At 42.5% G+C, this 23542-nt stretch overlaps 1 protein-coding gene across 2 annotated transcripts in view; it reads right to left on the reverse strand.

The window, feature by feature from the left end:
• Positions 1-4337: 4337 nt before the first annotated feature.
• LOC102208173 (serine/arginine repetitive matrix protein 1) overlaps positions 4338-23542 on the reverse strand; it is a 20787-nt gene continuing 1582 nt past the window's right edge. The window contains exons 1-9 of one of the 2 annotated variants that reach the window (XM_005741098.2): positions 16989-17009; positions 16428-16522; positions 16053-16134; positions 15064-15433; positions 13197-13268; positions 9806-10959; positions 8212-9041; positions 7818-8054; positions 4338-6190 (exon numbers count right to left, since the gene is read on the reverse strand). In XM_005741098.2, coding sequence (XP_005741155.1) covers positions 5937-6190; positions 7818-8054; positions 8212-9041; positions 9806-10959; positions 13197-13268; positions 15064-15433; positions 16053-16134; positions 16428-16488 — 3060 coding nt within the window. In that variant the 5' untranslated portion in view covers positions 16489-16522; positions 16989-17009 and the 3' untranslated portion in view covers positions 4338-5936. Of the gene's footprint in view, positions 6191-7817; positions 8055-8211; positions 9042-9805; positions 10960-13196; positions 13269-15063; positions 15434-16052; positions 16135-16427; positions 16523-16988; positions 17010-23542 lie in introns of those variants that run through there. The other variant, XM_005741097.1, reaches the window with a different exon arrangement.

Raw genomic sequence — 23542 nt, forward strand, 5'->3', positions numbered from 1 at the left:
ATCCTTTATCATAATTCAATTAAAAAAATATAAACAGTGGATGTCAAGTGGTGAAAAGCTTTTACTTTTTAATAGTCATTCCAGCTCACAGCTTGACTGCATCATGTCATGCTGTAGCAGATTGATCAGAAAGCGGCTTTAGTCTCTGCTGCCCTCTAGTGCTCAGAATGGTTTCTCCAGACCGTGACTGAGAATAGTTGACAGCACTGATGGGTGAGTGCAGTATATTTTATTTCATTTTATGTACCATGTACAAAAGGGAACACAAATTCTTTGGTGGATGTTTGACGGGATTTGCAATCTTTGTCTTGAAAATGTACGCTGAAGCCTTTCGCCCATCTGAAGCCTTGCACTCATCAGATTTTCTAAAAGTGGGGAAAAAAACAAAACAAATGCAAGCAGCCTTATCCCAATACCTTTGCAATAGGCAAAAATGTCCTCCCTCTTGACCCAGCATGGTATCTGGATCTAGATTATGCCAAGAAACTGTGTGCCAGTTTGTCTTGTTTCAAATTCTTATTTTCTTTGGACATAACACAGTGATTCTTGTTTATCTCCACCACCTCCTTTAAACCCACTGATTTTACACAACTGAAATTTCAAATGCATGCTGTCATTGTTTGTGTAGCAGCAGTCGCAAACTTTTTCATGACTCCATATCTCTGAATGCTCTTTCTCTGCAGATCCATTTTCAAATTCCATAGTGCATTATGCTGACATTGAATTTACCATAAATATATATTCAAAAGAAACAAATGATTTGGATGTGAATATTATAGATACGTTTGTTTTTTAGTTAAAAGCTAAACATATTGGTGGCAGTAATATATTCTCTGTGTTTTGATTAGATGCATATTTGTAATAACTTAATCAAAGGCTGTTGGTACTCCCACAAACACATTTTAAGACCAGAGGAGATCTTTTAGAGTTGTAGCCCCCAGGTTGTGGAATGCTTTGCCTTCATTGCATTTATTCTTTTAAACATCAGCTTAAGACTCATTTATTTAGACTGGCTTTTAACTAGATTTTTGCTGTATCTTCGATTGTGCAGTTTTGTGTATATCTGTTTTATATTATTGTGAAGCACTTTGTGGTTCTTATCCTGTGAAGAGTGTAATTACTTTACTGCAAGTATTGTAATTTACTGTGGTGTTCTGGGTAAGCAAAGCAGGCTGTGCTTGTCCTGTGAAATCGAAAAATAGATATAATTTAAAATCTACCAAAGCAAACATGATCTCTTTCTCTGTGTGCATCTCTCTCTGTTGCCTGTTTGCAACCACCCAGTAAATTAGTTCCATCTTGTGGCCACAGTTGAATATTGTCTTCAGGAGCAGGTTTCTATGGTCACTGTCTCTGGCATTGTCATTTCTTTATGGGTGTGTCTGTTTCACATTAACCAAGGCTTGAGTTGAGCAAGGCGAGGGGCCACCAGCTGATCCTGGTTATTTGCACATGCACATTTTGGATAAACATCTGGACTTCAATGGAAATTTGACAGGAAATCAGAGTGGTAGCTGAGCTGCCGCTGGCTCTGTTTTCACTGCTCTGAGATCAGTTGTCATCTGTGTGTTATTGCACACATGCACAGATATGTGTAACATTAGCAAGTAACTGAGAATAATGTGATTTATCATCCTAAGAAAAAAGTTTTCTCTTACTAACCACCTTGGCTAACATGTGTGATGCTTTGTTTTTTGTTTTTTTGTTTATGAAAGGGTCTGATGGTTGTCTTTGGAAAAGGTGGAATTTAAAAAAAAACCCAGGAAGGTTTATTTTTCTTATCAACAAAGACACACAAAAAATAAGGAAAGGTTGTTTTTTATTGTTACCCAGTCTAATAATGAAAAAGTTTTTAAAATCTCATGGATTAAATGTGCAGTTTATATAGGTGGGAAGTAACGAAGAATAAATACTTAAGTACAGGAACGAAGTATAAATACTGTACCTAAGTAGAATTTTCAAATATCTGTACTTTACTTGAGTATTTATTTTACTTTTACTTCCTACAGTTTAACACAAATATCTGTATTTTCTACTTCTTACATTTTCATTACTTTAGGTTTAGCACTACCATTAATGGCGTTTGTGCGGGTTAAAGTGTGCCGAGGCGAGTGCGGCTGTCTGTATGTTGTAGACAGCATCTAACTAGCGCTACAGAAGAGGAATGAGCATAAAGGCAGTGATGTTTCTACACAACATAACGTTTCTATCAGCTCAAAAAATAATCAGCGAACACACAAACTGTTCCTGTGCAGTTTGTGGCAGTGTGTTGCTAGCTAAAGCTCCATGGAGGGAAAAAAGTGTGAGCTAACTTCACTCAGAGATGGAGAAAGACGTAAGAAAAGACAGGAGAGAAAAAGGAGAGGTTGGATTTAAAGGTAATGGTAGAATTGTCTTTCAGGAAGCTACTTTCTTAATTTGATTGATTTCAGAGACTGTACTTTCTGACGATTTCTTGAGTATTGGGTGTTTTTTAACACAACGTACAAAATGTCTGTACTTTTGTCACCTTTGGTAGTTTATCTGCTTTCTAGGCCACCTCTACAGCATAAACTTGTAAAATAAGACATCATATTTCAGCTTCACAACTACATCTTTAGTGTGTGCGTCTCTTGGTTATATGTTCGTTTTACCGTTTATGGAGCAACATCCCCATCTAGTGGCTTTAATAGTGAAGTGCATGTGGTGTTTTATGGGATAGAAGGGGATTAATGAAAAAAACAAAACACACCATACAGCATAATAACAGCAGGCACAGCCAGACCAGCTTCAGGGATTTTGGCCCATGTTGACATGATAGAATAACACACTTGTTGCAGATTTGTAGGCTGCACATCTGTAATCTAAATTTCCTATTCCAGTACATCTCAAAGATGCTTTATTGGACTGATATCTGGTGACCGACAAGCCTATTTGAGTACAGACAGCTCATTTTCTTGTTTATAAACAGTTTGAGAGCTTCTGAGCTATGTGACATGACGTGTTCCCATGTTAGATACAGCCATCAGAGGATCGGTACACTGTGTCCATGGAGGGATGGGCACAGTCAGCAACAATTCTCAGGTAGGCTGTGGAATTTAAACAGTGCTCCGGCACGGTTGCCCCTCCGTTGGTCTTCCTTGGTCTCTTGTGCGCTGAGGGCCTCTGGATGTCTGGGGCTTGGATCTCCTCCATACCTGCTTCATGCCCTGGAGGACGGGGCTGTGGCTCCCCACACCCTCTAGCAGATCATTACATGAAGGAACCTTTTAAAAACCAGCGCGTCCATGCTCACAGGTGTACACACAGGTGCTCACACACACAAACTACACCCTTTTTGGCTCCTACCTCAAAGCACACTGTGCGCTGTCCATCCAACGTGTGGCACAATAATATTCAATATTTAGTATTCACATAGATCATCACGATGATTGCTGTTTTTTTTTTTTGCTTTTTTTCTCTTTCTCAACAGGTGATCCAGGTGATTGATATATGTATTTTTTGTCTGTTTGTTTTGTTGGTTTTTGTTTTTTGCCCTTTATCACCGTTCCTCTTCCCCACTGTTTTTCTTTCCCTCTTTCTTTCTCCCTTTTCTTTCCCCCAGTCATGTCTATCCCGTGTGTAGCAAGCGAAAATAAAATAAACAATAAAAGCAAGGATGAATCAAATTTGGGAAAGTAAATCTGTTGGGCATCTTTCTTTGCTTTTAGACAATAATTCTGATGGCAAAAGAACCAAACGGGACAGGCGAAAAATAAATAAATAAAAATAAACAGTGCTCTGTTTACACCAGATTCTGACCCTACCATCTGAATGTCACAGCAGAACCTCAAACTCATCAGACGAGGCAACGTTTTTCCAGCTTTTCAGAAAACTAACGTCATACCAACAGTTAAAAACCTTTGGAGCGGCCTAGTCAAAGTCCTGACCTGAAACCAATTGAGTTGATGTGGCATGACCTTATAAAGGCAGTTCATTGCCAATGACTCATTGCCAGTTATCACAAACTCTTGATTATAGTTGTTGCTGCTAAGGGCGGCCCAACCAGTTATTAGGTTTCACACAGGCCCAAGTAGGTTTGGATTTCCCCCCCCCCATAATTATAAACACCTTCTTGTGTTATCTTTGTGTAATATTTAAATTTAAATTCATTTCATCTGAAACATTTGAGTGTAACAAACATGGAAAACAATAGGAACTCAGGAAGGGTGCAATCACTTTTTCACACTACTGTGCTTAAGTGGCCTGTAAGTGTAGGTGTTTCATTGAGTTAAGACCCGGTGACATTAGTGTTTCTAGTGTTTCTTTTCCAACAGAATAAAACACTTCAGCTTTTTAAATAACCACAACACAAATCGTAGATCTTTAAGTTTTTATAAGACTTATAAAAAAGAAAAAACATAACACAATAACCAAGGCATGTCATACATTGTGTTTTTTCTTTGTTTCTCTGTAGAGTATTTACAAAACTGCCTTATGTACAGATAGCAACACCTTGTAAATGGAGAAAGCTACATAATGCCTAGCACAAACAACCAGTTAGCTCAATGATAATATATTTGTTATGTACAATGTAACTGGCAAGGCTAGAGCGAGATAAGGTCAAAGATTCTGCAAAAGGTTTAAATTACTTCAAGTATCCATTTTGAGGTTTTATGGAGGTTTTACTCTGATGGACACAGATTTCCAGCAACACTGAAAAATAAAAATCTGGTCGAGCTGCAAACTGTGTAGTGTGGCTGGGAAAGGACAGAGAAAGAGGAGGAGGAGCTCTAGCCATTGAAAAGGACAAGACAGACAATGCAACAAAAGTGGCGCCACAGAACAATCACTCCTCTGATAAATGCCCATTTTTTAAGTAACTTTTAACACAACCAAGGGAAATCTCCTCTCCACACATAAAGTGATATCCAGCTTATTGGCCTATAGCACCTTTTTTTTACTGCTTTGAATGAAAATGTGCAATGGGCAGAAAGACACAAAATCATAGCTAAAACATAAGAGTTGCTCAGGGCAAAATATTTATCCGTATCAGTTGACGTGAAAGACAACAGGCTTCACAACAGCTCTTTGTGATTTAACTAAACATCTTAGGTATCCAAATAGAACTTCACAACATTCACAGGCCGTTTAATTGTCGCTGCCATGAAACCCATTGTCTCCATCACAATGAAGATTCATTTCAATTAATTAAAAAAACAACAACTTTATAGTAGCTTCAAGAGCATAACTCATTCATCGTCTAGTACCTCACATGGAAATTAAGGTCCAAATATTATGCGAACAGAATTGCACAGTCAGTTGTATGAAAAAAGAAAAAAACAGTTGTTTGAGGACAGATCTGGCTATTCTCTTCTCAGTTAGCAGAAGTTAGGTCTATTCTAATTATAAAGCCGCTATGAAGGAAAGTGTGGCCCCCGAGTGCGGGCCATTTGTCCTATTAACGTCTCCGAGTGCAGAAAACACTAATGCTACTTCACAACGTTCATATAACAACACTGTAGGGATTGGTTTCCTCCTGTGTTTACATTTCAGTTTAGTGTATCCATGTAAGAAGAAGGAAAAAAAATGTCCATGTACAACACAGCACAGGCTGTGGTCTCTCACGGCACGTCTCAAACGGCACCCGAGTCAAAGCGCACTGCTTTTTAACAAGACTTCCACTGAAACCGTCAAAACCAGGACCACCACGAATACTCTAGTGTAATTTTAAGACCTTGAAATGGAGCGGCACAAATTTTTCTTTTTGTATGGCTCAAAATGAAATGCCATCAGGTGCCAAATTAGAAGCCACGTCAAAAACAAACCGCACTGCCAGAGAGCGGTGTTAAATTTAGGACCGTCCTCTCAAAATTAGTGCATTTTGTGGGCAGCAGGTACCATTTGAGATTCTGCTCTGATCAGCTGCACCGAAATAAACATCCTACGGGCTCCCAACCCACCCAAAACCCGCCCCCTCAGCAGACAGTGAGGGGCTGGGGTTCGCTTTCACGCCGCTGATTCTTCTTCAGTAGCTGAATGCGGTTGTGGCAGTAGAACTTGATGGCTCGCCAGTCGCGGTGATTGTTGACCAGCAGGGGGCACTGCTGCAGGCAGCGCTCACAGTCAGCCTTGGCGGGAACGCGAAGCTCATTGATGTTCTGGGTCAGGTGCTCCTCGACTGCAGCGCGCTCAGCCTCTGACCAGGGACGCTTCAGGACGCCTCGCTTTCCTGCAGTGAACAAAAGAGGAACAGAGTTAGAGGTTAAATGATTTTTTAGAGCTCGTACTCTGAATCAAAGCTTATGGCTGAACTGGAGAAAATACAGAGCTGAGAGCGTTTGCATTTCTGTTTTTCTGACATTTCTTTTCCATGTTAGCATAAAAACTGAGGTCCAGTCTGATAAAGATAAAGATCTGGTGATGAAACTCTGGAAGATCCACAGATTTCTGAACTATGACTAAAAGTAAACTTAATACGACTGTAAATTTACTGCCAGTACAGTTAAATTACAATGTGCTGTAAATTAACTAAAAGAGAATAATCTCACAACTAATTTTTTGGCAAGAGACAAAATATTTCTTTATCAACTGCACACATAACAGACAACACACTGTTTAATGAGGAGTGATGCAACTGAAACACTTCATTACCACTTAAGTCAGCTCTAGAGAAGGAAGCACTTCTATCAGAAAAATAACAAACAAATCAAACTTGACAAAAATGACTGGTGACAAACTGAGAGAAACATTTTGTGCCCATCAGATTCCACAACTGCTGTTTATTGAGATCGCTCTTTATTTGGAGCTATTAACTAAGACACTACTGATTTCTATGTAAAAAATTATGTCCTGAAAAGGGACAGCTTGGTGTGTTTTTTGCATCCTTTGTGCAGCGATACCAACCATGTCCACTTGTGCTACGTGCTACCAGGCCACCTTTGACAGTCTCTGAGGTTGTTTGCAGTCAGTCCAAGTCAGACTGTGACTGTTTGCAGAAAGGTCTCCTCCTATCAGGTGACCTGTGCAAACGCCTTGTGAACAAAAATGGTTTTGGGTGTCCACCACTCTCAAGCTCTGGGCAACCAATCAGTCACCACAAACTGCGATTGGTCCCAGAATGTGGAAAAAGAAAACATCAATACATTTACCAGGCAGCTGCTGATTTTCTTTTATGTATTTTTTTGTAGATGCAAGGAGGTTACATCCTATTTTTCCTCATGTGACTGATTTATTAGTTTACTCTAAATGAGGAGATAGCTTTGTCACGCTAAGTGTGTTGAGTGTTGGATGCCCTCTTGGTTATAGTATTCCCAGAGAATTTTTATTATTTTAATAAAGTAGCAATATTTGGTGTCGGTATTGTTACAATATTTGCAATACTATGCTTTATCATTCCCCAAACCCCTAAATATATCCATTACTTTCCAATAAAACTGAACTAAAGATACTTCAAATACGAAACATCTTAATTATTTGCACCTCCTAAACCTTCAACTTCTTGAAGCTCCTTTGGTACATCAAATGTTTGTGACTTCAACATTGAGCTTTTATTTCCTGTAACTCAACCAGTGAATATTCCCTACTGGGATAAAGATGCACCAGTTCACCTTGGGCTTCACTTTCTCTGACAAACAAAACAGCTTGAACCATTCATGTTGTGAAGTTTCTTTCCCTCCTTTTTTCTTCCTCATTTCACCTTTTCATATTCTAATAATGGTGTTATAAATGCATTCGGCTTCAATTTTCTTGTTAGGTGTGAGTGTTTTTATTTTTAAATCGTATACACACAACTATCTCATTGCATTGTGCAAATGCACATAACACTCGACACACAAATAAACCTGATTTAGGCTGACCTGTGCCTCTCCTGCGGTTTGCGGGTGGAGGGTCAAGAGGAAGCGGAGGGGGTGGCTGGTTGTTCTTGAGCTTCTTGGGTCGTCCGACCCTCCCGTTGTTCTTGCCCTTCCTGACATACAGCAGGGTGGGTGTAGGATTCAGAGCCGGAGCAGGGGCGTGCACCTCAGGCTTCTCCTTCATATTCTCCCCTTCAGATTCTCCCTCCGAGTAAGAGTCTGCAGAGTTTCCTGACATGACTGAAAAGAGCAAAGAAGAGAACTTCATCAGCCTGATGTTAAAAATGTTTGTTTCCAATAAACTGCAGTCACACTCAATCATTCACAAAAAACTGAAAGAAAAGTTACAATCCAAGGACAAAACATCACTCATTCACGAGTGGTCCATCCATCTCACCATCCAGTTCCAGACAGATGTGGTTCAGGCTCATTCCTCTGAACAGTACTCCATCCCTCTCTCCACACAGCACGACCCGGCCCACTCTGCCCATCAGGCCTGGGTCCTGGCCAATACCAGCACAATTCTGCGTCACGTGGTACTCCCTCTCAAGGAAGTGTTCGAGCCTCTCCACAGCGCTGCCTCCAAGCTGTCCGGGCTCCTCTCCTTCCCCGAGAAGCAGCAGCTGAGTTAGGATCGCTACCTGTCGACGAACCCTGGTCTGGGTCAGGGCGCGGGGATTGCGGGTACCGCTGGAGCGAGCGAGGCTGCGCAGCAGATCGGTGCCACGCAGTGGCGTGGCAGGAGAGTGGTAGGGTCGAGCAAAAACGTATGGGTTTGCAGGGTCAACTCCTACATCCTGCCGTGTCTGCAGGAGAAGCTCCAGACAGGGCTCACAGTGAGGAGGTAGGATGAGGGGTTGGACACGTCCTCGTTTACCCTGGACTCCGACTCTGGGGAGGTGAGGAAGCACCATGCGCTCAAAGGGCGACAGGGAGGCCTCTAATGGGGTAAGAGCTGGAGGGGCACCAGGTGGAACAGGAACAGGGCATTGAGGAGTAACACGGGCCCGATATTCACTGATGGACAGCTTAGAGACCTCACACTCACGCCGCCGGTTATACAGGATAAGGAGCGCCAGGCTGGAGTGGCAGAGGAGGCGCCAGGCCTCGGCAGACTGCAGCTGGCGAGAGAGAGACAAGAAGGCCGAGTGCTGCAGCCGGCGGAGGTACAGCACCAGAGAGGACAGCGAGGAGAGCAGGGGCAGCATGTGGTGACGCCCCGAACCACTGCAAAAAAAAGGAGTAGGTAGGTAAAAAAAAAATAATCTATACAGCATAGTGTGGCGATACTGTATCGATACAGGAAACCAAATATTGACTTGGACTGACTGCAGTCACTCTCATAAATATTCTTGAAGGTTTGCAGGTAACTTATTTGTTCTTTAATTTATAAATACAGAAAGGCTCCCACTATAGCATCAGCCTGAATGAGCCTTTGTCAATGAGGACTACTTGAGGGGACTCAACTCAGCTGGCTGCCATATGGTTGTACCCTGCTTATATTAATATAAAACAGGAAGGTGGCTGAGCACAAATGTAAAGTTCTAGTGAATACAAATATCTTTCTGTGTAGAGTGCAACAGACACATGATTGTTTTCTTTTATATTTATAGATTTATAGAAATCCTAGGAAAAAAATGAAGTTAATTGCTATGTTAGCTGCCGTATATGGCTGAGATCAGACTGACTCCTCTTGTGGTAACATTGTGGCAGGTTTTAGTGACAGTGTTGGTACATTTGAACATCTCAGCTATTTTTTTTATAAATAATGAAAGTAAATGAAAAATTTAATTAAAAACGAAGGCTGATGTTATCAGACAACATAATTAATATTTGTGATTATCAGTGTAGTTAGGTGGCATCAGAGGCAAATAGTTTGGAGTTTGTTGTGAGTTCATCATCGCTTCATGTCAGCTTCTGAATTTTGTTTACGCAATGCGTTCAGTGTGTAACGCCCTTAACTTTTACAACTCATTCACTGACTAAGTTACCTCAGCAAGTCCTTTTCCTTATCTTCTGTCCCACTTTCATCTTCTACCTCCATCACCCCATTTTCCTCCTCCTCTTCCTCCTCTTCCTCTTCTTCCTCATCCTCCTCTTCTTTTGGTGGCTGTATCTCTTTGGCCAACTTGGTGCTGAAGGACTGAGGGCACACCAGCTCTACTTCATCCTCGTCTATTGGTCTCTTCACCTCCACAACCTCCACATCCTCTTCATCTTCATCCATGCCTTCCTCCTCCTCTTCCACCTGCCTTTCTTTCTTAAGCTTCCTCATCGCTCCCTTCTTGGACTGCGTCAGAGCCACAGGAGGCGGGCTCCTCTTAAGCACTGACACCGGCACTGCATTCTGTCCTCGTGGAGGAGTCAGAACAGGAGGGGTGGAGTTTCTACTGGAGGGAGCAGGGGATTGGTTACCTGACATGAGAGTGGGCGGAGACATGGAGAGATCCTGAACGCTGCCTGGTGATAGATCTGAACCGCGGCTCTGTCCTGTAGCGTGTGACAATTTCGAGCGTTGCTGGGTGTGCGTGTGAGCTGAGGCCGGGTTCGAGTTCTGTGCCTGCAGACGGGGCATCTGCGTGTAGCGCTCGACGAGTGCGGAGCAAACATCGGGCTGATGAGCATGGTGTTTATCTAAGTGGCGGCCCAGGGAGCGGAAGTGGCGTCCACAGTACTCGCAGGTTTGGCGCATGGAGTCTATGGAAACTCCTCCTCTGGAGACATTCGCGGTGACACTGCATGTAGTGTTGGAAGCCAAAGGACCTGGAGGTTTGAACACAGGCTTGGCTGAGGACACAGAAGTGGATGAAGACGAGCAGGGTGGGGAAGACTGCGCTGAAGAATGGGATGAAGGAAACAGACGGTTGTGATGAGGACCGCTCGACGGGGAGACCTGCGGCGGCCTCCCCGGTGGGGTCCGATGGGGGGTCTTTTTCTTTGAAGGAGTGCCTCGACGTTTCTTTCGCCGGCGTATCGCACGCCCACGCGGGCTAGAGTTGTCCTCATCTCCAGCATCTGAGTCACTAGCATCAGAATGGGAGATGGGCGAGGATGACGGGGAGAGGGACCACGACGGGGTGACATATTCCTGCTGCTGTTGTTGCCGCTGCTGCTGCTGGGTGGTCAGGGAGAGTGGTTCCTCCTCCTGCACGTGAAAAACAACAACAAGTGTTAGCCTGCGTTTTTTTTAACAGTAGTAATAAAATTACCACAAAAGTTGTCCACTTTCAAATAACTGAAGTCTTCTGAAGTTCATAACCTTTGTTATTTCCTTCCTGAACCCTTTTTCTTTTCCCTTTAGACATATGTGTTGTACAGATCTGCAAAAATATTCCTAACTTTTATCCTATCCACTTTGAATAAATGCATTAGAGTCAACAGAATTTTTAATAGGCAAGACTGATAAAACCTTGAGGATCAATATGTGCAGGAAAAAAACAAAACAAAACAAAACTACAAGTTGCCAAGCTGAGATGCTTTTAGTTCATGACTGCAGCTCTTGTTTAACTGCTGTAAAACACTGAGAGCTACCAAGTCACAGCTGTTTTCCAAAGCTGTCCACTATATCACTTATTGGCAGAATTACTGTTAGAGATCATACCAATGAAACTGAAATGTCACTGCTCACATAAATATATCCCAACTAAAGGCATGTTTAACTTTTGTTAGTCTGATTAGTGAAACGCTGTCATGGCACAACAGCCTCTTTTCCACTAGTTTTACTCACTTGACTCTACTCAGTTTTTAGAGTTCCCCATTAACTGGTAGTACCTGGTACTGTTTTAGTACCTTCTCATCCGGGGTTCCAAGTGAGCTAAGTTGAGCCAAAACTGTGACGTCAGTGAATGAGTCATAAGAGTGACTTCTTTACAAAAATCAAACCTGCCATTTTTTAAATCCAGCAATGAGAGGAAGTTGTTACACACGAACTAAAACAGTGGTCCAACGTAGAGCTACAGACGTTTAGCAGCAGGTGTACCATCAACTTGATGTCCACCACTGTTGCCTTTGCGTTGCATACAAATGACGTCACTGGACTTATTGGCCGTGTTGCTATAACAACCCCACCCACACTGAAATGTTCCTCTATTGCAATGGAAAACAACTTGGGCAGGATGCTGAACCTCAAATTGCCACTGGAGTGAGAGTATGAGATTCATAGAAAAAAGCACCTTAAGGCATAAAATAATGCTCTTTATGAATCAGTGAATGGGTAAATGTGGCTTGTAGTAAAAAATGTTTTTTATTTATCAGTTACCATACACTCCACTATGCTCTTATCTTACTTATCTTACTGTGTTTTTGCAGAAAATGCTATTATAGCAATGAAAGTAAAACATGTGAACATCAAGGAGTAGTACGACATTGCCAGTTTATTATTTTATGAGTTGAAAATATAAAAAATACCCATTTTGCTTTCGTTTAATACTTACAATGTATAGAGAAAACTTTATAAGCCTAATTTAACAAAAAAAATTTCATTCATATTTAGAAAGTAATTTAGGGATATGTGAAAAGACAACCAAGAAATTACTCTAATGCAGGGGTGGGCAATCTCAGTTCACGAGAGCCGGTGTCCCTGCAGGTTTTAGATGTGTCGTCGAACCAACACAGCTGATTTAAATGGCTAAATTAGCTCCTCAACATGTCCTGAAGTTCTCCAGAGGCCTGGAAACGAACTAATCATGTGATTCAGGTGTGTTGACCCAAGGTGAGATCTAAAACCTGCAGGACACCGGCCCTCGTGGACTGAGATTGCCCACCCCTACTCTAATGTAATGATCCTCTGGTTTTAATGTCATTTTTAAAACTTTTGTTCCTGGCAAATCACATTTTCTCTGCCCTTTATATGGGTGTGGCTGACAGATCTAAATACTACACTACCCACAAGTCCCTGGTGCCTTTGTATGGAGGAAAAGGAGATTTTAACTTTTAACTGTTGCTAAACTGCAGAATGACATCACCTAGAATTCAACATAGAATTTAAAAGTTTATTCATGCTGACTAGTTTTGCCACAACAACTTGTTTTGTTTACTTATTGATCTAAAAGTTCAATAAGTAAACTTAAGGGATGATTTTATGAAGACAAGCTCTGGCTTTTAAGCACCTTCTAAAGCACCTTCATATTTTGTAATGCTTGAAGTTATGATTGAACAGAGATTTTCATGTTGGGATATGTGCTCAAAAAGTGTCTATTTAAAAAAATTAATGTGGCTTTTCCTTTGTAGACTTCAAAAACAGCCCCTCCTACCCAGTAACTACATGTGCTGCACAAAGTCTACTTGTCACATCTTTAAAAATTACAACGCTGCGGGGTTTTTTGTTTTGTTTTTTACATCACTGTTTGTGCTTTTAGGAACCAAGTGGTGTTTTTCTTTTACCTTTTTGATATTGTTGGTCTCGGTGTCAGAGCTGCAGTCATGTTGCGCGGGAGAAACAGTACCACGAAAACCCTGCGGGACACAAACCACTCACATTAAAACAGCCAGCACGCTGCACATTAATGTTTGCCATCACAATCAGACTCAGCTGTCACTCAGAGAGCACAAGGATAGCCCTCCACAGTTGGCCCAAGGCGCAAAGGTTGATTATGACGCCAAAAGTCTCAATAACGAGCCAAGCAAAAAGAAGTTCAAATAGACCTGCATTCAAACACTGTCAGCTTCTCATAAGAAATTAAAATGGGATTATCAATCATGCTGGAATGCCGGGTACAGAGCAAATCAATTAACCAATAACAAAAGTCTAACAGAACGTGAGCCGCCTTGGCTCCACTGCAGCCACTGATGTCAATTTCTCCATTTTTGTCAATTTAATCTTCCTAAATGGATTCTGGTATCATCATCCTGTTGAATAAATTGATCTGATCTAATGAGATCCATTAAAAGAACAGATGTCATGCAATAACCATGGCGACTGTTGCTTAAGCACTATAGGTAGAAAGCGAGCTGGAGCTCAACCATCACCATGGTAACCCCATGCCTTGCTTAGCTTGTGTGTGTAACATTAATGTGTGAGCAGTGTGTGTGTGTGTGTGTGTGTGTGTGTGTGTGTGTGTGTGAAACAGGGATACGTGTTTGAAGCTGATCCAAGAATGTGAGTACATATGGTTGCCTATCTGAAGCCATCAGTGATATTCAGAGTGTGAATGGCTTTCCTTGACCTATCCTCAACCAGCGGTTGGGTTTGGATTTAAAACTGAATTTCCACCTGAGCTTAAAAGGAAGTTTCAGCCAAAGAGTGTATATAAAAGATGGCTGTGGTCTCCACAGCTGAAAAAAAAATCTGCGGTATATCTGCGTTATTTCTTATGGTCAGCAGGGGGAGTCACTTTTCCAGTTGCAAAAATAAGTCCAGTACTTCTAAGTACTTCTCATTCGATCCATAACCTCAGTAAACATTATCTTGATAAATTTGTGGTCTCGCTAGTTTCAGGTCTTATTAAGATGAACATGATGGCTCATGTTCTATATTATGGTCTATCTGACATTTGATTGACAAGACGCAGCTGCATGAGTGTGCAGTGTCCGTAGTTTCTCAGTCAGATCCACCCCTCACTCATTACGCACATAGCTGAGCTCGAGGCTTTAAAACAGTGACTATAAACCAAACAAATAGGTGATGTCACAGAGCCTCAGTCCATCCTTTACATACAGCGTGAAGCTTTTTCCTAGCAAAAAATGGGCTCTTTGGGGGTGACTGCATGTAAGAAAGAGGATTGGCCCATATATAATAAGTCTGTGTTACCTTATTTAAATGAAGTCTGCCATGCCTGACCACTAGATAAATACAAATCTATTCCATTCTTAACTAAATTACTTTTTTAATGTGGTGGTTTTCCTTTGGGGTAAGCCCAGATCCTTTTTTTGCGGGAGTTTTCTTTTATGTAGGCATAAAAACACTGTTTTGTTATAGGTTTGGCTAAGTAGATGATTGAGCTGTAAAGAGAAAGCAAACATGAGCAGCTACGCTCAATCAAAACAAAATGTCCTGTGGCTGCACTGTGCTGTGGTCTATCCTGGCTACTATTGACGAGGAGACCTTTTTAAAACTAATTTCTCCCTGAGCGACTGATAAACACTGGAAAAAAGCAGTCAATCCTTGAACCAAATTTTGGCAACAAGCGCTAACATTTCATCAGGTTTTCTGCATTGTTAGACTGTCTATAGGATCCCTAACATAAGCAAGCACTAATGTGAGGTTAAGGATGAGAAAAAGTCTTGATGTAATATATGCCATGACACTGACCAGGTTCTCGCCCCACTCGGTTAGGCTGTAGTCCACAGTGATCTCCTCGCCCTTGGTGATGTCTCGAATGGCAATAACCACCAGTCGCACCTGGTTGCCGCAGTGGACCTCTCGGATACGGCAGTTAGGGGAGGGAGGGAAAGAGCTGGCTGTCGGAGCCGGAGCGGAGGCTGTTGGAGCAGCTGGAGCTGTGGACGCAGGGGTCAGAGAGGGGGCCTGAGCTGAAGCAGCGGAGGCTGGGGCGGGGGCGGGGACAGGCGTTGGTGTTGCAGCTGAGGAAGCAGCTGGAGACAGAGCTGGTGTAGAGGATGAGCAGGAGCCGTGCTTGAGTCCGGGGGAGACCTTGTCATGAGCCTGCTCCGATGGACCACTGATGAAGGAGGTGGAGGATTGGAAGTAAAATTCACCTTTATTAAAATAATATTGTTTTTATTATTCTGTTCTGTCCTTATGCTTTTTCCTACTTTCTTAGGACTGGAAAGATGTTGTGTTTCTGCTTTTCTAGCTGTGTTTCAGAATCAGAATCAGAATACTTTATTAATCCCGAAGGAAATTAGGGTTACAGCAGGCAGCACGCTAATGGCGCATGCGCACTTACAAAGGAACCTTCTGACCAACTTTACACAAACATCACATTGGGGAGACATGTCAGAAAGGTAGGCTGGTAGGAAAAAACAACGAAAATACATAACATGAGGTAAGAGGAGGAGAAAAAAAACTCCACTCAGACTGAGCTCTTAGTGCTGAAACAAGTAGCTGCTTTACAGAAAATGAATATACAGTAATTATTATAATTCATCAGTCATTTGAGTCATGTATAAAGTTTAAAAAAAAATACAAAAAACAGTAAATATGCCAGGAGTTCATCCACCCAGGGTTTACAGATGCTGCTGCTCTGATTGGTGAATTCTGAGTTGAATTAATGAAGGTTAGTCACCATTTATTTTGTCTAGAAGATGGAAAGGAAGTACTATTTAATTTACACTCACCAGGGATGAGGAGCAGGCTCTGAATTGTAGAAAGGACTGTCCAGCATGGGACGTTTATTCTCTCCTGCCTCCTTTCGTTCACCTGAGAGCACAGAAACTGTCAGTATAAAAGGATTACAAACATGTGCACAGGGAAACACATGGGCACACACACAGGGCATCACCCCATCTCCTGGAGCAGCACATACACAAGTGCACATAGCAGCACATACACAGTCAAGCACACAGACACATACACAAAACTAGGTCACATGCTCTGCACCCACACCAGTCACAAACACACACCAACAGATGCAGATACATATATCACACACAAACATGAACATGCACATGCACAGGTCATTGCTGTAAGAATAATAATACACACACACACACCTGGGCTGAACCTGTGTTCAGACACGCTCTCCTCCTCAGTGGGCGTTACAAAGACTTTCATGGGCGTCCCTTTTCTCTTCCTCCCACAGCCGCGTCTGCAGAAAACAAACAGACCCACAAAAGCACACAATTATCATTTAATCAATTGGCCTACTGGCCAAACTTCACATCAATCAGATATGATCAATAAACTGATAGCCACCTAATGAATCAATGCAGACCACATTGGAGGGCTAACTCCAATATCAGCAAACAAAAATGCACAGTAAGTAGAACATGGTTATTTAAACAGCTCTTCACCGTGTTTGACTGGAACAACAGGAAAATCTAGTAGAGTTTAGGATTTTACACGATCTGCACCGACTGACTCTGAGGAAGTCGCTCAGTCCAAGTCCAACAAAACTCTTGGCAAAGAGGACATAATCGTCTTTTCTCACAATTCAGGTTCAGAAATTAAAGAGGGCTCAGGGAGCAACAAATACGTTTTAATTAAGAGGCAAATACATCCCCAGTAATTAGCAGCTAGCCATCCTTATATTATATTCATTATACTTCACTGACCTTCACAGCTTTCCAGATACTGGTTGGTATACATGTTGTGCCTGTGTGCTGTCACTAGGGGGCAGTGTCAAAAATATGTGGCTTACCCCTGTTTGTGCAGCCCTTGGAGAAGACCACAGACAGTGTGAAAGACTAATTAGTAATTAACCAATGAGCACGAAGGTTCACAGTCAGACCTGCACCTCTCTCGTCACATGCAGGTTCAAAACACTGAACTGGTGATGACGAGAACAATCAATGACATCACATCCAGCTTTCATACTTTCAATGGAGAAGACTTCAGTCACAACATACAAAGAGCTCTTTGTAGTTCAGTGAAACTTAGTGCTGAAAACAATGAAAACTGTCCACTGCGGCAAATGGATGTGTTTCTAATGCTGCTTTTTCAATCTTTGATTCTTCTGTAGTGGAAGGGGGCCACAAAGACAAAAAGTAACACGTACAAAACATATCTCATGCAAACTGTAAATTATTAGACCCTGCATTAATCACTACGGTCTTGTTGTTGTTCTTGGCTCATTAGCACCACCTGTTGATCAGTGGATTAGTCTGATGCCAGCACTGGGATTGTCCCATCATGTGCACAGCATGCACATTACCACGCACCCAGAACTGCACCAACAGCACTTTTAGGATTCAAAAACTTTAGGGTGTACTTCATATCAGAAACAGAGTGAAAAACTAACCACAAATTACAGATGTAAGCCACTTTCACACATGAACGTAGGACACTTTCTCAAGTGTAACACACAACAGCAGATAGTCTTCACTGGACTGTTTCTCACTACTTGAAATAATCAATAATCCATCACTTGCCACATGCGGGAAGAAGGACATATTACTCCCATTCCACAATCCTATAATTCAAAGTGTGTGAATGGCATTAAAATAAAAAAATGGTAAATGGCCTGTATTTATATAGCGCTTTACTAGTCCCTAAGGACCCCAAAGTGCTTTACATATCCAGTCATCCACCCATTCACACACTGGTGATGGCAGCTACATTGTAGCCACAGCCACCCTGGGGCGCACTGACAGAGGCGAGGCTGCCGGACACTGGCGCCACCAGGCCCTCTGACCACCACCAGTAGGCAACGGGTGAAGTGTCTTGCCCAAGGACACAACGACCGAGACTGTCCAAGCCGGGGCTCGAACCGGCAACCTTCCGATTACAAGGCGAACTCCCAACTTTTGAGCCACGATCGCATTAGTATTATCCGAGACATTGTTCTGTGTGTTATCAGACATAACGCAGAGTCTATAGTAGAAAGCTATTGAGACTGCTGCATTCTTACATGCACCTCCATCTGGGCTGCACTGCATGTGTGAAAACATGAAAATTTACCAAATTTAAGTCACAAATTTTCACAAATGAACTTGCAACACTTTCAAATATGGTCAGGGTATTTTAACCAGCCGTCCTTTCTCACATGCAGCAGGAAACAGACGCATTCACACTACTGATAATACGCTGTGTGGTTTTAGGTGAGGCGGCGTGGAGCATGCAACAGGCAGCACACAACGCCTGCTCATTGGGGGTAAACGGCTGCAGACTGAGACAATGTTCGAATAATCCGGCTACACATAAGACTTTGTAGTAAGGAGCTACTAGGTTAAAGACCCGCCAGTGTCTGATCCCAGTGCCTCTGACATTTGCGTTCTCACATTCACCCTGTCTGATAAATCTGCGTTCAGGGCTGCATTGCATGTGTGAAAATGGCTGTAGCATGGGATGTGTGGTTTATTATTGTTTAAAGTAAAGGAAAAAATCCCACTGGTCAAAGTGATATTTAATTTGAATAAAACTTGCCATTAAATGAGAAAATACCACATTATCCTAATCAGCCTGCCACTTTCCTCCCCCAGAAAGAGATTCAGTAAATAAATAAATACAGTTTAAGTACTGTTGAGTGTCAAGGAGCCATAATAAACTAAACTGAGACAAATCAACATACAACACATAATGACTGTATCAATCATAGTAAGAGCCTGCCATCTTGTGAGTGTTTGGACTCGAGACACCCAGATCAAAACTAAAGAGAGTGCCATTACCCCCGTGGAGCCTGAATGCCGCCACCTGTGAGAGCCCAGTATGGCCGTGTGAGATTTTCTTCTTCAGAGTAAATCCAACGCAAAAACAGCCAAACTCACAAGAGCCAAACTGATTCTGCCTCTGCAGAATCTGGGCTAGTTCTGTTACCACACATCTCAATATTGTTTTCCGTCAGTCTATTTTTCACTCACATGACATTGGAGGCTTTTAAAACTAGGCCATAGGAAGATCGTGCTTTGGATTTTGAAGTGTTCATTACTGTCAGTGCGTGCATGTGTGTGAGTGTGTGGGTCTGTGTGTGTGTGTGTGTGTGTTTGCATGCAGACAAGAGAGTGAAATAAAAAAAACAGAAGAGGAAGGGAAAAAGGGCTAGAAAGGAAAAAACTGAAGCAGTAGGAAACAGAGAGGGAGAAAAGTAGGAAAAGGGAGCAAATGAGAAAAATAATACAGAGACAGAACAGAGGGAGGGAAGGACAGTCACTGAGGAGATATCAACCAGACCCACTGTCTTTCTATTGATCCACTCCACTCCCATCTCATGATACTGTGTGCACATGTCTGTGTGTTTATGATAGTGTAAAACAAGACTGAGCGCCTTCATTTGCACTCACACATGTAGATTTTCTCCCCTCCTCTTGTTAATCTTCCCTGTGCCTGTGCCAAACAAACACACAAACCCTGATTTGCAAATAAATCTGAAAAAGAAGAGAAACAACCCGGTAAACACCAACAAATCACAATAGAGCGTTTCAACGTGCGTGAAAGCCGAAACGTCTCCTCCACAACAGTTGTGCTCTTCAACTTATCACAGAATTTAAAAAGCCACATGACCGTGCGGCCGACCAGTCGTTACAATAATAACATCCTCTGTGAAAACCAGCAACCCACACGCGCTTTGTGACAACACTCTGCTGTGTTATGTCGCACACTGACAATTAATACGCTTAGCTTAATAACCAAATATTCAAAATTTGAGCCAGACAAACATGTTCTCAAAACATTTTCGATCAATCGGACATAGCGTAAAAAACTAGCTAGGCTTTTCATATCATAAGAAAGAGTAAATAAATGATCTAGGTACACTGTATGAATAGCACCTGTACTCTCAGTATAACAGAGTTACAAATTTAAGACTTTTATGTTTTTTTGTAAGCATGAGAACTCGGCCATCTGCTTTAATCTGAATACATTTTACAGGAATTGTTATGCTTGAAATCAGAGTGCACTAGGATTGTGCAATCAATTAAACTGTTCATTCATGAAAGCAATATAAGTGAGATAAAACGACTATTGTGGCGCTTTGCCATCTTCTTTACTTGTACCAGCAAATTCATTCCTTGGCTGCAGCAGTTTAGCTCGCTTACATTATAGTTGAAATTTGAACAAATCCACTATTTATTCAAAGTCAGTGAGAACTCCTAAATAATTCCATTGATCTTAATACTGACCAAAATAATTGTGATTGTGATTAAATTAAGGAGCCACAATACATTATACTGCACTGACCTGTATTATAGTATTCATCTTACAACATCAAGCACCTTAAGGCAACTGTTGCTGTGATTTTGCGTTAAATAAATAAAACTGAATTAAAAAAATTGCAGAACACTTGCAGGTTATGGATGTACAGAAGGGTTAATTTTTTTGTTAAAATGGGGAGTGAGTTAACACATAATAAAAAAATGAGTAGAAATCGCACTTTATGTGCCCAGCTGTGATGGCTAACTCTGCGTTCACGCTGTAGTTGACAAACAGCCAGTATTTAAAAAAAAAACAAAAAACAGGTTGTGCGTTCCCAAAAAAAAAAACTTCAATCTGGCCTCACGTGGTGCAGTTTCAGACAGCAATTATGTGGATCGCAGGGCGCGCTGAAGCAAACAAAGTCAAAGAAGCAAATATCGTTACACCCCTGATACTTGGTAACTAAACCGGATGATTAAATAACAACGTGAGAATAACAACAGCATGATGAAGTTATAGCTTATCAGAATATGACTGCAGTCATGGGGGACTCTGCAGTGATGCCTACATACTGCCAGAAACCACTCGGGACAGACAGGTTTAGCTTCCCAACAGGTTAGCAGCTTATTTCCAGAAAACCAAAGTTTTTCTCCATTTATATTTTGCTGGATTATTTTGGGTCTTCTGAGCGTCTGCCTGTGTATTCAGTTCTGGTTCACTGAGTTTCTGGGAACTTTCTCGCCAACCAAATCTGTCTCACCTCCACTTCTTCGGCGAGTTGACCCTTCGATATCTCCCTCCATTCCTGTCTCACCCTCTCAATCGATTCTCTCATTCTTCTCTCCCTCCTTCACTCCCAACACACACACACACACACACACACACCTCTCGCCAACCCACATGCATGCACAAGTACACAAACAAGTCCATACTCAAGACCCACATATGCGTGAGCACACATACAGACACAGAGCTCATAGAGTCCACATGTGCGCGGACACACACACACACACACACACACACACACATACACACACTCATCCCTCCCCCTCCCTAGTCCACATGCATGCACAAACACACACACCCACACACATACACCGAGGTACGCAAACAGGCGCTCACACACACGCACTCACACACACACACCCCTCCCTCTCAGGCTTACAGGCACGCAAACACACTCACTCTCTGACACACACACACACATACACACAAAGTGCACACAAATATCCTCTCTCTCTAGCCAAGCTCACATGCACGCACACACACATACCCCTCCCCCTCTCGCCAAAGCTCACATGTGTACACACACACACACACACACACACACACACACATAGAAAAGCTCAGTGAAGCACACACACACTCTCTCTCTCTCCCCAGCGCTCAGTTTCTCTCAAATAACCAAACCCACAGTCTCATGTTCCATCTCTGACACACACACACTTTTTCCCTCATTTACACACACACAAAAGCAAGCACGCACACATTCAATCTGTACATTACAGATTCTCAAACTCATGCATATCTGCTACAATTTATTTTCTCCTCCACTGTACGGCACGCATACACACATGTTCCATCAGACCCATTATTCTTTCTCAGCCACAAACAAACAAATACTACGTGTGCTGGCAGATGCAAAGACACACAACCTCTTGTCACGCAACTGTTTCTGCGCTCCACATACATTTGGATTATGCACAATCTCACACACACTCATGCACAAACTCACTCAATAAAGCCTCACATATACTCTGTCCTTCATGCAGAATATTTTCCCTCTCTCTCCAACACACACTCACACACACAGAATCCTCAATAATAAAAGAGATACAAACACACACACACACTCCTCCCCCTTCTCACATATACCATACCACCCACACAAGGCACACACACACAAGGCACACACACACACACACACACACACACACACACACATACTTTTCCTTTGAGCATGCACGCACATACACACACTGTCCTTTCCTCTTTCATAAACAAAGTAGATGCATAAACACTCTCCTTCCCTCTGTATGACACACACAAACATACTGCCCTTGTCTAGGAGCTACACACACATACAGACACACACACAAACCTTGTGTCTGTCTCCCCCTTGACACACACCCCTCCCTTTCTTACTGACTGCAGAACAAACACACACACTCACAGACGGACGGACACACACACACGCACACACACACACACACACACCTCTCCTACCAGAACAAATACACAAACACAGAAAACGCACACACGCAGCATATGCAGCTACCAAGCCTTCTTTTTCAGTTTCCAAGACACACACATACACAGCACACACTTAAACTCACCCTCCCCTGCTGTTTCAAAAGCTTGCACGCATGCAAGTGAATGCGCACACACACACATATACACACACGCATGCACATCCTCACCCTGTCACACACCCTCCCTTCTCTTTTCCTCTCTCTCTCTCTCTCTCTCTCCTGCTCTCTCTCTCTTAAACACACACACACACACTCACTCACTGTGTGCTGTCTCTCTGTGTGCAACACACACCCTCCATCTTCTCTAGCTTTCTCCTCTTTGACACACACACACTCTCCCTCTCTAACCCCCATCCCACCCCCCCACCCTCTGCTCATCACCAACACACACACCTCAGTTTCTTAAAGACACACACTTTCTCTCCCTCACTACTTTCTGCACCATCTCTGACACACACCTCCCAAAAATAATGTTTACTCTTAAGACAACATGCACAATTAACACAATCCTAAACAACTAGCCAACACACACACTCTTTACCAGTCACACATGTGATTGTTATCCCTACTAAAAACACACTGAAACCCACACACTCCTTGGTTTCACATAAACACAGTCCTTCGTGCTTGCTCTCTCTCTCTCACACACACACACACACACACACACACACACACACACACACACACACACACAAACAAACACTCACATTCCCTCCCCCACTCTCCTAACACACACGTATGCGCAAACACACTCTCCCCTCCCCTTCTCTGTGCCTCTAACACACTTC

Source organism: Pundamilia nyererei, unplaced genomic scaffold (assembly GCF_000239375.1).
Source record: "Pundamilia nyererei isolate P.nyererei 1_Seehausen unplaced genomic scaffold, PunNye1.0 scaffold00107, whole genome shotgun sequence".
NCBI lineage: Eukaryota > Metazoa > Chordata > Actinopteri > Cichliformes > Cichlidae > Pundamilia > Pundamilia nyererei.